Source organism: Lolium perenne, chromosome 4 (genome assembly GCF_019359855.2).
Source record: "Lolium perenne isolate Kyuss_39 chromosome 4, Kyuss_2.0, whole genome shotgun sequence".
In the NCBI taxonomy this organism is placed as follows: Eukaryota; Viridiplantae; Streptophyta; class Magnoliopsida; order Poales; family Poaceae; genus Lolium; species Lolium perenne.
Window position 1 is genome coordinate 34,621,213 of NC_067247.2, and position 16,648 is coordinate 34,637,860.

The 16,648-nt window shown below is 47.2% G+C and overlaps 2 protein-coding genes across 2 annotated transcripts; one reads left to right on the forward strand and one right to left on the reverse strand.

Moving 5' to 3' along the window:
* The first annotated feature begins 3,836 nt into the window (after nucleotides 1-3,836).
* Nucleotides 3,837-4,970, forward strand: LOC127319640 (CASP-like protein 4B3). The gene is made up of 3 exons (XM_051349611.2): nucleotides 3,837-4,350; nucleotides 4,427-4,565; nucleotides 4,679-4,970. Exons 1-3 carry the CDS (start codon nucleotides 4,073-4,075, stop codon nucleotides 4,868-4,870), a joined length of 609 nt encoding a protein of 202 aa, XP_051205571.1. The 5' UTR covers nucleotides 3,837-4,072; the 3' UTR covers nucleotides 4,871-4,970.
* An 18-nt stretch (nucleotides 4,971-4,988) lies between these two features.
* On the reverse strand, nucleotides 4,989-14,440 carry LOC127319639 (SCAR-like protein 1). Its single transcript, XM_051349609.2, has 11 exons — nucleotides 14,129-14,440; nucleotides 12,975-13,141; nucleotides 12,754-12,877; nucleotides 12,544-12,670; nucleotides 12,019-12,077; nucleotides 10,745-11,886; nucleotides 10,207-10,608; nucleotides 5,861-10,113; nucleotides 5,694-5,780; nucleotides 5,492-5,611; nucleotides 4,989-5,405 (listed from the first exon to the last, which is right to left on the reverse strand). Exons 1-11 carry the CDS (start codon nucleotides 14,275-14,277, stop codon nucleotides 5,358-5,360), a joined length of 6,678 nt encoding a protein of 2,225 aa, XP_051205569.1. The 5' UTR covers nucleotides 14,278-14,440; the 3' UTR covers nucleotides 4,989-5,357.
* Nucleotides 14,441-16,648: the final 2,208 nt, after the last annotated feature.

A 16,648-nucleotide genomic window follows, 5' to 3' on the forward strand; every position in this document is an offset into this window, starting at 1 on the left:
GGTTGGGTGATTTTACCGGTTATTCATGATGTAAGGTTCTACCTTTTATATTCATGATAAAATCCCCTCCTACAGATTCTTGGGTTTTCACTTTTCATAAGATAGCATTTGTTGTTATCTTCCAAACAAAATTGGTTTCATGCGATTCGGAGTTCGGGAGCATTTGTTATTAAAGAAAAGGGAAAAAGGGAAAAAGAAAAGAAAAGAAAAAAAGGAGGGCGTGGCCGCCGGCCGGCCGCCCGGTCTGCCGGGCTGAGCGCTGCCCACCCGGTCACCGACCGGCTCGGTGACCGGTGCCATCCGGGCCATTCTCCGATGGCGATTGGCCCGCGACCGGTTTCGGGCCCGGTCCGGCTCCGGCCTGCCGGCGCCTCCTCGGCCCGATCGGCGCCTGCTGGGCCGCCTCGCCCCGCTCGGCCCACGCGGCTCTGCGCAGCCCGCGCGCCCCAAGCCTCCGCGCCGCCCGTGCGCGACCGGGCCGCCGGCTCCCCTGCGCAGCCCACGCGCCGTCGCCTGTCTGGCCTCCTGGCCGGAGCTGGGCTTCACCGCCCCGCTGGCCCAGCCTCAGCCTGCCTCCCGCGCGGCCGAGCCTATCCGCCGCCCGTGAGCGAAGTTTGGCCTGCCCGGTTCTTGGGCCGGTCCGACTGGGCTGACCGGCCTGGCCGGCTGCTGCTCGGTCGGCCGGCTCGTGGACCGGGCTGGGCCGTTTTTCTGGCCGTTTTTACTATGTTTTTAATGGTTCTTTTTCCCCAACGGTTATATTTGCCCCCATGCTATAAATAGCTCTTCTTCCACCTTGAGTAAGTTACTTCTTCCCTTTCTCTCACCTCCATTGTTGCATTTGAAGAAGTTGCTCTCTCTCTTGTTCCCCCCCATGATTCTTGCTCATATTTGAGGATTTGAGAGAGGAGATCTAGATCTACACTTCCACCAAACCAATTCTTCTCTAAGTGAGGGAATCTCTTGGGATCTAGATCTTGGAGTCTTTGGTTGACTTTCCCCTTGTTCTTCCTCTCCAATCTCATCCTAGCATTCGTTGCTTTGGTGGGATTTGAGTGTGAAGGACTTGAACACCTCCGGTGTTCTTGCTTTGCATCATTGCATAGTGTTGAGCTCTCCATCACGATTTGTTCGAGTGAGAGACCGTGAGCTTGTTACTCTTGGAGGGTGACCTCCTAGTTGGCTTGGTGATTGGTGCTCCGGTGATCTCTTCAAGAAGATTGTGAAGAGGCCCGGGCTTCTCCTTCGTGGAGCTTGTGAAGTGGTTGTGGAGCTTGCCATCTCCGGAGCGGAGGAAAAGCTAACCATAAGGAAAGGGCCATTATCCTTCGTGGGTGTGGTTCGGAGAATAGGGTGAGCCTTCGTGGCGCGGGGAATCCTTCGTGGGACCTCCACTCCTCCAAACGTGACGTACCTTGTTGCAAAGCAAGGGAACACGGGAATACATCCTCGTCTCCGCGTGCCTCGGTTATTTCTATACCCGAGCTCTCTTTCCTTGTGATAGCCATCGTGCTTGAAGTACATATATCTTGCTATCACTTGTGCTACATATATCTTGTGCCTATCTTGCTTAGCTCTAGTTGCTATTGTTACACCTAGTTGAGCTTAGCATATTTAGGGTTTGTGCTTGTAAACTAAACGATAGTTTAATTCCGCATTCTTACAAGACAAATCCGCGAGAGTTTGTAATTGCCTATTCACCCCCCCCCCCCCCCTCTAGGCGACATCTCGATCTTTCACCTTGTAATCGCATACTTCGTCTGCTTGTTGTCCCAGATAGTGCCTGTACTGAAACTTTCATCATCTATTCAGTATCTGTGTCCTCAGCCCCAGATTCAGATGTCTCGGTGTCAATATCCTCCACTGGTGTTGGATGCTCGATTTGCAGTGCCTCAAGTAGTTCTTCGAGCACATGAAGCTGGACTTGTGATGGGCACTTGTGTCCAGGAGCATATTTCTCCCCACACTTGAAGCATTCTCCTCTAGCACGTCGTTGAGCACGCAGAGAATCGAACTTGCTGACAGATGCAGCGGCTGGTTTATCTCCTGCTTTCTTTTCCTCAGGAGGAGCCCCCAAAAATCCCGGCAGTTGCCCATGCTGTTTGAATTTGACCCGCAGGGCATCTCGCTGAGTGTATTTGTTTGAACTTGGAGTCGTATCTTCCACCAATAGAGTTTCCTGCGTTTGAGCCAAGGAATACGCCAGATCAACAGTTCCAGGATTTTGCAAAGCAATAGCTCTACGAATGTCATGTTTAAGACCAGCGATGAACCTTCTCACAAAGAAAGTCTCATCATAGGAGTGGTTATATATCAGAATCTTGTGCATCAACTCCTCAAATTTGTGTGCATATTCATCTACTGAACCCGTTTGTTTATGTGTAAAGAATAAATCCATGAATTTGGCATACTTGTCCCTATTGAACTTTGAAAAGACCCCTACACATAACTCCGGCCAAGTGGCAACACTATGCAAGGCCTCATAGGTTTGTAGCCATAATGCAGCATTACCTCTAAAGTGCATAGTTGCAAAATCTACCCACAGATTACTTTGCACATTATAAAGCTTAAAGTATTTTTCACAACTCTTTTTCCACCATTTTGGGTTATCTCCATCGAACTGTGGAAAATCTGACCTAGGCAGCCTAGGACCTGAGTGACTACGGTGATGTGGTGTGTATGTGTTCTCAGTTTCAGCAATTTCATCCTCTTCATCGGACACCACATAATTTTCAGGGTTTGTATCAGTGAGCTCACCCCTGACCAGGGCACGACTGGAGGTGCGATCCTCTCCAGTACAAGCACCCTGGTGATTGTGTTGCTGACGGCGCCGTTCCGGCCGAAGCGAGCCCGGGTCCAAATCGATGGTGCCCGGGGTCGAGAGCGTGGTCCTCGCCTTCTCCATGATGTCGAGGCGCGACGCCACCAGCTCCATCGACTGCTTCAAGTCGACGACGGAGCGATCCAGGGCTGTGTTGGCCTGAATCACCCGGTCCAGAGTTGTGTCGACCTTGGTGGTGTTGCGGACGATCTCCTGCTGGGAGAGCACCAACCTGTCGAGCACGGCGTTGATGTCGGAGATGCGGGCGGCGTTGGCTTGCCCCGCTTCTGCCGTCGCCTTGTTGGCTTCCGCTGTCGCCGCAATCAGTTGCCGGAGATCGGCGACCGATAGCTCCGCCATCTCCACACGCTCCGTGAGGGTCAATCGACCGGATCTCGTCGTCGTGACTCACGCGACTCCCGTCGGACCGATCTAGGGTACACCGAAGGTGTTTTGCGCGAATTCACAAGGAATCCGCACCCGTCGTTCGGATTTATCAACAGGGAATCCGCGAATTCGCGATTTGGGGAAAATTTTCCGGGATCGAAACTGCTCTGGTACCACTTGCTACGTACTAGATCGCGGACCTCGCGTCTCGCACAGGTATCTGGATCATAGTCTCGAATTCGATTACACTTTGGAAGAGTTTGTGCGGAAGAGGAGATCTAAGAGGAAAGAAGGGGAGAGCGAGTCTGCTCAGTACATTCAACGATAGCCTCTCATGTCGATCCTCAGGCAGAGATCACGTGCTCTGCTGCTGTGTCCTTGGCGGGCTGGGCCTGTCGTCCCTTGGGCCTTGCCTTGTGCTCCTGGGCCCGCCTGATGTCCCGTTGACGACGTCGCCTATGGTGTGGTGTCGTAGCAATTTCCATGAATTATCCAGCCTGTGTTTCCAAAGGAATTTTCCAGAGGTTTAAATAACCTTTTTTTTTTCAAAGCAATAAGACGCAACTACATACAGCGAGGAAGGGAAAGCACGGCCAAAATTATCATATCCAGCTCACAACGTCGAAGTGACCCAGTCGGTTAGATTAAACAACGCGCGCGAAACAGCGTCGCCCCGCCGGTCATTCCGACAGCCGGCGGCGTGCCGCATGACGACGGAGTGACCCAGACGGCCGGTTAGATTAACCAACGCGCGCGCGGGAAACAGCCTCGCCCGGCCGGCAAAACTCAGCCCATTCATATACCACGTCGTTTCCGCCGCGCGCCTACTACCAGTTTACCTCGTCGGCGTCGTCGTACATTCCGATGGCCCGGTCGCCCATGTCGTCCGCCCCAGACGGCGGCGCACCGCCGCATGACGCGCCAGCTCCCGACGCCGCGGCCAGCCACGCGCCGGCCACTGGCGGCGTGCCGGCGTCGAGGTCGATCGCGCAGCGGTGGAAGATGGAGGGCGTGCCGGCGCGGGCGCGGCTGCTGCTGCGGGAGGCCGCGTGGCTCTTCTCCTTCCTCGCCCTCGTCGTCATGGCCACCGACGTGCACGGCCGCGGCGGCGCCAACGACTTCAGCACCTACCCCGAATACAAGTACGTTGTCGAATTTCACGCAAATGTCCATCCACCACTGCAATCATCTGATCTGATCCCTTCGCGTGCCGTGCAGCTACTGCCTGGGCGTGTCGATCATCGCGCTGCTCTACGCCACGGCGCAGCTGCTGCGCGACCTCCACAGGCTCAGCTCCGGCCGGGACCTCGTCGCCGGGAGGAAGGTGGCGGCCATCGTTGACTTCACCGGAGATCAGGTAGGCGCCGCGCGCGTCACGTCCATCCCCAGCTGTCTAACCACCAACCTGACCCACGTCTGGCTGTTCGATCCAACTACCTGAACATTTTCCTCGCTCTGAAACTTTTGCAGGTGGTGGCCTACTTTCTGATATCGGGCCTGTCCGCGGCATCGCCGGTGACGGACTACATGCGGCAAGGCGCCGATAACCTGTTCAACGACTCAGCAGCGGCCGCGATTAGCATGGCATTCTTCGCCTTCGTGGCCATCGGCCTCTCTGCCCTCGTCTCCGGGTACAGCCTTTCCTTAGAAGCTCTTGTATAGCAGCAGGACACATGATTCTTCCCTCCTGGTCGCTTGGGGAAAAACACCTGTAAACTTTAACTGATGCAAACACTTGGATTATTGCAAGACAATGTGTACATGGTTCATACATAGGGGATAATCACAGCATACTAACCATGCTTGCATTTCAAGATAAATTCATCTTCTATGCTAATAATACAATCAAAGGTTAACAATTTACATGAGACCAAAGAATGTGGTCTCCTACGAACATGCTACCACCAACAGCCTTTGCTGCTGGGGGAGGCAAGTATACATACAATGAAGCCAAAAAAGAATGCACAGAAGAACGGCGAAAGGACTTAACACATTTGGGCATATACTATATATACAAAAGACAAGACTAATAATCCTAGGACCAAAAGATGACAATGATTGTGCACCCTGTCCAAGATCTTCTTGCTGGGTTGGCACCTCTGCCATGGGGCGATGAAAAAACGCCAATATGGCAAAGATAATGAGTGTGTTATGTGTCGCTCCAGTTATCATCGTCTTCATCATCACTTCCCACCGCCTGCTCCATAAAAGAGCATTATGTAAGAGATAAGTAACTGAAAGACGTTGACATCAACATGAAAGTTAACTGTAGAGGGTGCAAACCTGGCGTATGGCATTTGCTTTCTCTATTATTGCAGCAACTCTCAGGTTCCCAGATGAGGCTCTAGCAGGGGCTCTCATGGATGCCGGTTTAGCAGAACCCACAGGTTTCAGGTCAAATGTCTGATTGAGAGAGCAAATAGCAAACCAGTCAGGGAGATGGTGAGGGGACTCTAGGGAAAGGAAGGAATTTCTATGTACCAACCTTGTTCCTTATCTGCTCTAGCCATAAGTTTCTATCATTGGTATCCGGCTTATCAGTTGTGGGGGCAAGTTCTGAAACCTTGCGCATCTGCACGTAAACGGGGTTAGGTGTTAAACACAAGAAACAGCGCAACACATGAGGATGTTCATGAGGGAAGTGGAAGATACCGTGCTTCTATCATGCGCAGCAACAGCATCAACCAATGGATTTCTTGGGATGTTTCTTATTGAAATTGGCTTCCTGGTTAAGCGATGATCTGTGATCTCTGGTTCAAATTGGATCCCTTCCATTGATATTCCATAATTAGGATGAAGCATCTGAGGTCCCACAGTCCATCCCACTACAGGTGGCTGTTCAGCTTGTGTATAGCTACCATCACCAAGGCCACCGAGATACTTATTTGTATTGCTAGGCCACAAAAGATTTGGTTGGTGTATAATCTCGCTCCCCACATTATGATCATCATGGGGATAATCTTCAGATACTGTTTGTTCTGCAGTAGGTGACAGGCCTTCGGACAGACCACCCTCGCGGTTCTCTGCATCATGTTCCTGTAACTGACTCTCCTGGCTATTTCCCTCTCCTAATGCTGAGCTTGATCCAGTATGTTTTGCTGTGTCTGAAGGTACACCACTTGTGATGGACGACTGATCTTTCAGATTGTTCTGCTCATATGATGCATTGGAACTATACTCATTTTCTGAAGTCCCTGAGAATGATTCACCATGCTGAGGTTCCTGGTAACTACCATTTTCAGAAACACGCTCTGGTGCTGAAGAGCTTACTGTGTCTAAATGCGCACTACCTGTGGCACTGTGATCATCAACTCTTTTGTCATCCTCAGACGCAGATGGGTCCGTATGGCTGACATGCTCAGTGATATCCGAAACATCTGAACATAAGAGGTCCTGTTGAGGGTCCTGCTGGTTAGTCACATGTTCAGTGATCCCACTATCATTCAGATGTTCTTCAGCCTCCATTTGTGATGAAGTGACGTGCCCCTCATGCTTGATGTTCCCAGAAGCCTCTGAAAATGGTCTGTCATGTTCCCTTGCAACAGCATCTACTACTGGAAGTGTAGAAGATATTCCAGATTCTACCCTTTGATCATTATCGGCTACAATAGAACTCTGATACCTCTCTTCGATGTCCCGAGAGGAAACTGATGCTACTGGTTCTGTCATTCTGTCAAGTGATCCTAGGCTGTTATCAATATCTTGGCTCAATGCAGGCAAAGAAGTTGTTCTCATTACAGGGTCAGGCATATGGTCTTTTGTACTCAGAAGTCCTAAGCGAGGCCTTCCAAGCCTCCACTGAAGGGGAGGAAGAGGGGGTGGCTTCTGAGGATCTTCACTGGATACATTTTGAAATGGTTTAGTCTGTGGTGGAACAGGAGACTGCCAACAGTCTTCCTCAGGCATAACAGAAGTAAAAGTCATTGTTGATCTTTCAGCTATTGCACCCGAATATAAAGAACCCGGTGCAGTTTGGGAATCAAACTCAGGGGATGCACAAGCTTCCCACCCTTCTTCTACCTCCGTATCATTTATTGATGTACTGGCACCTTGTCCGTCAATCTTATAATTTACTAAAGAATATGGAGTGATGCTGGAATCTAATTCAGGGGAGTAATAAGATCCATTCTCTGCTTCCACTTGAACATTGGATGATGATGGTCCATCTAGTTCACCGAGCTTGTCCTCGCTTAAGGGACACGGGGCAATTTGAAAATCCAATTCAGGCGGTGCACAAGGTTCCCATCCTTGTTCTACTGCAGTACCATTTACTGGAGAATATGGAGCGGTTAGGGAATCAAATTCAGGTGAGTAATATGATCCATTCTCTGCGTCCACTTGGACATTGGGTAGTGGAGTCCCATCTAGTTCACTAACCTTGTAATCAATTAAGGGACATGGAGCAATTTGAGAATCTAATTCAGGAGACGAACAAGCTTCCCACCCTAACTCTACATCGGTATCACTTACTGATGTAGCAGCACCTGATGCAACAATCTTATCATTTACCGAGGAATATGGAGCAATTTTGGAATCGGGGTCACCTGAGACATGATCTTCAAACTCATTTTCTACTAACGTAGAACTACTCAAAGGAGGACAACTTAGTTCATCTATTCTCTCGTCAGGCAAAGAACATGGAGAAATTTTAGAATCAAGTCCACCTGGACCGCAAACTTCTGGCTCCTTTTCCACTAGAAGATCATTGCAAGGAGGGGTATCCAACTCAGGGGATGCACAAGTTTCCCACCCTTGTTCTGCCTCAATATCATTTATTGATGTAGCAGCACCTTGTCCATCGATTTTATCATTTACTGAAGAATATGGAGTAACTCGGGAATTAAATTCAGGGGAGTAATAGGACCCGTTCTGTGCTTCCGCTTGGACATTGGATGATGGAGTCCCATCTAGTTCACGAACCTCGTTATTACAACGAGGGACATCTGGATCGTCAGCCATCTTTTTGGTTGAGGAAGATGAAACTGTTTGGGAATGAAGTTCATCTAAGACATGAACGTCTGATTCCTGTGTTAGAACAGGTTTGCTTGAAGGAAGGACATCCAGTTCATCCAAGCCCCTGGCACCTAATGCCGGTTCCAGTGGTAGGGAGTTAATAAAATGAGCATCCAGTGCATCTAATTTTTCATTAATAACAACACGTGGAACAAGGTTAGCACACGCTTCCTGCTCTTCTTGCACTGGAGCAACTTTGCCTGAAGGAGAGCCATAAATTTCACCAGTCTTTTCATTATCGAACAAACCAGTACCACTATCAGAAACAACCCCATGCAAGGCCTGTTGTTCCTGCTCTATTTTCACTGGAACAGAAGGTGTAATAAGTTCAGGACATTTCTCATCATGGAGACTCAAGCCAGAATCATCTCCTGCTGTCTTGCCATCAGGAACCTCCCTGGCAGAAAAGGGCATCGATGTCTCGCCTAGTATATCGCCGGTAGATGAACATTCAGCAAGCGGAGAATCAGGCTTAGAGCAATCTGCTTTCTGATCTAACTCCGTTAGCAGCACAGAGACAGAACAAGGGAAGTCCAGTACACTGGCCACACAACCATTTATATTATCGTTGAAGTCTGAGGTTGGTTCATCATCAAAACCTTCTGTGGCAGCAGTAAAATTCATCTCATGGTACTCATGGCAGAAGGATCCAAAGTCCTGCTCAGTCATAACTTCGGATGCTAATGGTGCTTCATCAGGTGGAGTTGCAGATTCCCAAAGGGAATCATCATTAAGTGGGTACTGGTTCTCTTCTGCTTTCATGTGACCATGTTGGATTAGAAGTTCTGAAAGAAAATCCTGTTCTTCTTCAGAACAATATGGTTGATAGCTCATAACGGGTGAAGGATCAGTAGAGCTCACTCTGTACCGAGGATCCATGAATGGATTTGTAGCAAACGACTCTTGAGCAGACAACTCACTCAGCAAATCTTGACCGACATGTGATGGTTGTTCCCCAACCATGTTACTGTTCATGCTTACTGCAACATCCTTGTTCAAATCACACTGACATGGAACTTCAGCACTAAGAGTGGTCTCTTCTGGCAATTCCTCTTGACAAAAAGATTCTTCCAGATGATGTGGAGATGGAACGTATTGAATATCATGATTGCCCCCGGATGTTTCACTTGAAGTTTCTATTTCAACAGGCTGTTGAAGAATGGCTGGCTGCAACATACTTTCATTGTAGATATGTCCTCCTGACTCTTCTGGTGATCCAACAGTTTCACAAGTAGCTTCAACTGTTTCCATGTCTTCCCTGAAAGGAGAACTTGATTGCGACGGTGCACCATGCCTACAGTTTTCCTCCCTAGAATTTATAACCAGAACCTCTGCTTTCTCAGTATATTTGGCACCATCGTTACGCTCCTCTTCCCAAGGTACCATGTCATCTTCAAACATGCTGGGAATTGATTCGTCTGCAACCTCAGCATCAACCAGAACTTCACCATGCTCCACACCTTTTCCAGTCTCAGTTGATTCACGGTATTCCATGCAGGAATTGCTGGCACCAAGTAGAGGGGCAGTATTACATGCTGGTGGGGCATCAATAATTGATGGTTTTGTAACATCATTCAACACACGTGGAGAGGGTTCGAGCGTCTCATTTACATGAGCTTCTGTGTCATCTTGGGGAGTTGATTCAGATTCAGTAAGTCCTGGAATCGTTTGAACATTAGATAAGTGTGTGAGCTCAACAGACATCTGCATAGGATCCTCTTTCTGTGCGTCGAGCCTAACTGAACAAGGCCCCTTTTCCAGCATAAATATGTCTTGATCCTCTGCAACATGCTTATATAGGTCTTCAGCTGGTAAACATTGCAACTCTTCAACAATTTCATCATGATCTGCTTCATACAATGGATTATACGGCATGCTTGAATGTACAGCCCCTGAATTAAATCAATGCAACACAGTAAACCACCCAACCAAATTAAACATTTAGGCAAGGTGGTGATGAAAGAAAACACAAACTATTGACTTACCATCTAGATGCTTGTGGATGTTATCAGGATCCAAACTAGTTGGTGCTGTGCTCATATTAATTTCTTCAGGAAATGCAATATTTTCCAACTCCAAGTCCTTCATGTGCACAACAGGATCCATGTCCGGCCTTGTTACAAGTTTGCTAGCTGTTCCTTGGGAAACTGTATCAACAGATGTGCATTCTTCAAACTGGTTCTTGGACAACTGTATTTGCTCTTGATTAGGTGTGCTACTGTGGAGTAAGAAATCGTCAGCATCTGGAACTCTGATTTCTCCACCATCATGCAAAACATCATTAGGTTGTCCAAACATAGTAGAACTACCGCCTAGCATATTGTCTTGACCATTCACCGCTGAGCGATATGCTATTTCGTGGTAATCACTGCTGCTGATAGCTAACCCTGGAATGTCAAAGCAGTAACCATGTATGTCAGCGAAAACAAAAGAGGAATTACAATGGGAGCAAATTAGGGTTCATCCAAACATAAACGAAAGGAAATTTATTGAAAGAATTTATACTTCAGATGTAAGAATTACCATCCAAGCAACTAGATGTCTGGGATAACTTTTCATCAGAACTAGGGGCAGCAGCAGCGGCATGATAATCATTGGGAGGGAGAAAAGAAACCTCCTGGTTTTGTTTACAGCCATTGAGATCATTGTTGGTTTCAAAGTTGCCATTGTCATCAGAGGTTACACTGGATGATGAACTGACATCCATTAGCTCAACATCATTAAAAGGCTCTCTGTTGTTGATCCAGCTACCACTACTCAATTGTCTACACGAATCTGAATCAGAGTCTGTATCTTTTGTGTCTGAAACTACAGAAGGAGAAGAATCACTTAGCAAAAATGAGTCTGCACGGGTTGATTCTCTGCCATTGCATGGATTGTTCAACCCTGGTGATAGGTCTATGGCAGGACCTAGTTCTGAAATCTGTACATGCGCCGCACTTTCAACTTCCTTGCCATGATAGTTCAACTTACTTGCTTTCATTTTGGTACTGAGATCCCTTTTACTTTCCATGTCATGGTCTGTTTCACTTTCTGATTCTGTATTAACAGCATCAATAAAGTTGTCTTGATCGCTACCTTCTTCATCAAGCCTGCAGTGGCCATCATCATGGTTAACAGGAGCCACAGCTGATTGAAGTTTGTCTTCCCGCACTGACCGCAATTGACAATTGCTTTCCTCATCCTTAAAATCTGTACCACCCTGCAACCTTCCTGAGGTTGAGAATATGTCATTTTGCTCCACAAGAGATCCCTCACAGATCTGTTCCCTTTCGGCATGTTCATGTTGTGTTGCCAGAAATTGACGATCATCTACCTTGAGGAAAACCGACCCATTAATGGGTGCAGATGCAGTCACCAAGGTGTCAGATTCATCTAGTGGGACAACCTTATTCATTTCAAGTTTAGCAGAAGACTGAGCAGCAGCACTGAAGTTGTCTAATTCTCCACATGAAGATATTATTTCACTTGAGTCGGTTGACCTAAAATTTGCATGGTAGTACCTTGCAGAATAGTTTGACAGGATTTTTTGTTGTGATAAAATTACTTCTTCCAACTGTTCCCTGCAGATTCTGCTTATAGTTTGCGGATGCCTGGGTTTCAGCTTTGTTGTCCTTGGTGGAACTTTTCTAGAAGATCTATCTTTTGAGGAAGTTATTTGAGACCTGCAGATTTTCCACAAAAAAAGAATTATATTGTATCATGGTAAATCTAGCCTAAAAATAAGATTCTCCCAAAGTCTTCAGACTGCTTTATGTGCATCTTATGCACATGACCAATAGTGGCCGTATACTTACTCAGAATTCGCAACAAGCAACGATTCCAATGTTTCCCCTTTCCTGCGCATAGCCTTTTTCTGAAAGAAAAAAGTCCTAGTAAGATTTTTACTTCATAGAAATTATTAGGGGACCACAAAGATCTGCATATATTTAAACAGATTAAATGATACGAAGAACATACCATGAGGAAAGAACATTTTCAAGTCCAAGGCAAATTGAGATGTAACTAATTATGAGCTATTGGGAGATGAACAATGTAATTCAGCCTGATAGTCCTTCCAAATCTAAACACTACTGTGTGGCATATTTTTCTTGCATCGAAATTTAGTTTTCATGCAATTTGGCTGAACCCCACCCTCAAGCTGAAGCTAAGCTTATGTATTCAAAAAAAAATCCTAAAGCTGATGTGCATATTAGTATTTTGGTGAATGCTATACCAGCACATTTTGCATATAGGCACTTGGTAAAGTAGCTAGCACAAAGTGAAGATTTTTTGGCAAAAATATGAGAAGTGTTGGCAAGAATTGAGAATGTGTTACTTGCCTTTACTTTACGGGGATTTTTTTCTCTGAAGTAATCTGTTTCAATCATGCTAGAGGTCTGTCCCATCTTAAAGAAAGAGGGGTCTGAATATCTTTTTAATGAAGCCCCGGCACCAGCAACATCGAACCTGAAGAGCAAACCTGGTGTGTAATTGTTGATAACACATCCATAGTAAATCCACACAAACAGAATAACAAAGCATCCACATACTTATCCAGCGTGAATAGATGCGGTGGGCCACGGCATTCTTCGTAGGAATCCAAAATGAAACGAGGCATATCTCCTATCGTGATCAAATTCTGATTAAGCTGAAGATTCGCATGCCACTCGATACCTACACGAGAATGTACCGAGAACACCTGAAGTAAGAACCATAACAGCACAAAATAATATAATCAGATCATGTGTGGTCTTTTTCCAGCTTTACTAACCGTCATCGTGTAGGTAGTTTAAGTGGTCAGTCTGTGATATTATAATCGCCTTCTCAACTGCAGGAAACTCTGCCTCCAGCTGCTGCAACCTAAGCATCAAACCATGCCCTCTAGAAGCAGCGGCCATCACATCTTCATGCAGGTCGTGAAAAATTTCCGCCGCAAACCTTTTGCATGAGAGAAACATAAAAGCTCTTGAGTACAAATGGAGACAGTGGCAGATTCACATACAGAACACAATTAGTATGACATGGATATAAGCATTGTTGATCAGAAACATACACAGCTACGCCGCAAACAATTTGAATGAGTCCTAAAGAGGAAATGATTAACTAACAATGAAACCTGCTAAAAAGCCATTAAAAATGTTCACATGACAGTTCACACTAGGCAAAGGTTAAAACAGGTAGGACAGAAAAATGGTGAAACTACAATGCTAACTAGCGAGCATTGCGTACCAAATTTTGACTTGTCTTCCGTAATGCACATTCTTCGGTTTTGGGGGACAAATGTAAACACAATGCTGTCTCGAGACACGAGAGTCCTGGCTAAAATCAACTAGTAGTACGAAATGCAGTATGCACGGCATGGATTCTCGTAGAAGCCGCCGAGATTGCAACAAAGTAGCAAAACGCAACTCAACTTCCCCATCTAACAACAGTCGCAGGTAAGGGTTGCAAACTGAAACCTAATCCTCCTATCTGTGAGGTGAAAATTTTCCGCTCCCTGAAAACCGCCATCGAATTTCTGAAGGCCAGTCTTGCGCCCAAATTGAACTGAAAATTCCAAAGTGTAGCTCTGGCCAGCCCCAGAATTCGGCGCTACAGACAAAGCAAATTCCCCAGCGAATTGCGCAAACGAACCCAGGTGCTCGCCCAGAACACGCGGAAACCTCAACCTAAGAGACACGAAAACCGTAAAGCTATGTGCAGGTAGACATCCCCAAAACGGCAACAACAAAGGGCATTCGCCAAAGCCCGAAAATCGCAGTCGGCCGCGACAGAGCACGCCGAAAAATTCCCGAAAACAGCTAAGCCGCAACGGCGAGGCCGCTCGCTCGCCCACCCACACCACACGAACCCCACCCCAGCAGCATCATCCTCGCAGCACAGCAGCGGAGCCAGCAGCAGCAGCAGCAGCAGCACGGCACTTACTCAGCGAGATCCCCGAGCTGTCGTAGCACGCCGACGAGTCCCGCCATGGCGACGCCCTCGAGCAGCGCCTCCGGGTCATCCTCCTCCTCCGGCGCGTACAGGTCCGGATCCGCCAGCCCGTACTCGTTGCGCACCTGGTACCGTATCATCTCCGCCTACTACTCCGGTAGCAGCACCAGCTCGGGTAGATTCGCGCTGGTGGCCGTAGCGCGTGAGGAAGAAAAAAAAAAGATATTCCAGTACTGGATTCAGAGTAGAGACAGGGACGGACGGGAGGAAGACGAGGCTACGCGTCAGTGGAAGCCGCAGAAAGAGAACACATTCTTATTTGCTCACGAGACTCTCTCTGACACGTGAGCCCGTATGCTCCCGAGGCCGCCCGTGAACACCCACTAAACTCTCCGATGCTCCACCCACGCTCCTTCCACCCTACCGACTGTCAGGTGGGTCCGGAATCAGGTAAAAGCATGTGGGGTAAACAAGTCAGTGAGGTATCAGGCAGGAGTGGGTCTGGATGAAGGCGCGGTCCGGGCATGGTGGTGGAGCTTGACACGCGGATTAAGGATGATTGGAGTAGATTAGGCTTTGACGGTGGTGGGGCCCGCCCGAGGCTGGATCGCCCACGCCGAGCCGAGCTGGTTTATTTATTGCTCCTTCGGTTCGGTTCGGCCCAGCGAGAGCGAGTCCGACCCCGTTCCACTTACGAGCACATATTCCACCGTCTCACTATCCGATAAGGCAACACCGACTATGGCGAAGATCTGTCCAAAAAAAAAAAAAAAAAAAAAAGACTATGACACAAATGCAGCTGAGATTTGCCACTAGTGCTGTATAGCCACGCCACGCCACGCAGCTTGTCTCTTGATCCAGTCGTGACCTCAACTTTCTACTACTACCACGTAAGATCAGGTTAATTAGCACTGTTTGCTATGGAAAATGTATTTTGCTCATGTGTGTAGATGCATCCACTGCTCAAAAAACATAATTAAAATGTCAAAGATTATAGGGAAAAATATGGATATACATTTAGGCATTATATGTCCACTCACAAAGACTCCTGCAAAAATGACATTTTTTGTGACTTGCATCAAAAAAAAAATTTGTTGCTCCAAAATAGCTTCTCGCTTGATTTTGTCATTTTTGCGTTGTCTAGGAAAATATCTTTTTTTGTGTCCAGATATACATCAAAGAAAAAAACTTAATTGTTTGGACATTTTAAAATGCATTTATGATGCACTTTTAATAATAGGTGTACTTCCATCTATGGGCCAAAACGACATATGAGGTTTTTAAATTTCTCGGAACTCTTTGCCATATGCTCGGACCATTCTATTTCAGTGGCGGCTTCAATGTGAGCTCACCTTCCGGATGTCCTCACGGACTAGCATGATAGTGTTTCCTGACACCTGACAGAGGGCACCGTCTTACTTGGACCTCTCCACTCAGGAAAGCTCCACTTCCTCTTACGATCAAGATCTGTGTGTGCCAGTTACTTCGCAACCGCATTCCCTCAGAGGTGGAGGTCACAAAATGCAACATGTAGGACTGTAGGGTAACGGCATGTGTGCGGCTCTAGTGTGCACGACCCACATCATGTTTTCCTATCTGTCGCACATTTTCTTCAAAGCTTTTTCCTCGAGGTGCTGGAACCTAAGTGGCAGGCCCTAGACCTTGGCGAGCTCCTGGAGATAAATGCAAACCGTACTGTGGTAGGGGGAAGCGCCTCTTCTGGTTAGTGTTTGCGGCCATGACCTGGACCCTCTATAATGTTCGCTACAAGATGGTGAACGTATCTTTCTGTGGTGGGCTTCACTCTGTGTTCAAATTCCTAGTGTTTTTGTAGGTACCCACTCAGCAGGCGGTGACACATGGACCGACTAGACGGCATGTTGCAGGACCTTATATCGGTGGCGCGCTATTTTGTCTACACAGCCTAGTCAATGAGTTCCTCTATTTTCATAGGGTCGTATCGTTTTGCCTCTTGTCTCGGCATGTCTACGTTGTTTCCCTAGCACACTTTTTTCTATTTTTCATTTGTTTCGAACCTTGTATAAATATGGTTGCTTTGTTTATAAAGCGTGGCGAAATCTTATTTTGAAAAACTAGCTGCTAACAAGTGGTTGGGAGCCAAAGCAAAACTAAGGCATGAGGTGGGATCGTACAAAACCTCTATTTATATATAGCTTATTTTGTTATCTCTAGTTCAAAAGAAAAAAATGTAAAATAAAAAATAAAAAATAGAAATGACAAAATAAACTACATACTCACTCGAGGTCAACTAGATCGATTTGCTTCACTGATTCTTCCTTACATGTAGCTTGATTTGGCTTAAAGTTCGGTCGACCGTCCCCTTTTTGCCAGTGCGAGCTGGCCGTACGTCTGTCTACATTGCACACCACGACGTACTCGGCTTGTTTATTACCTCTGCCACGAGTTCACGGGTAGCACTGTACGCTCGCGTGTGTTAGTTCGCTAAATGTGCCGACATGTGGACCCAGAGGCAAATGGTACTTAAAACCC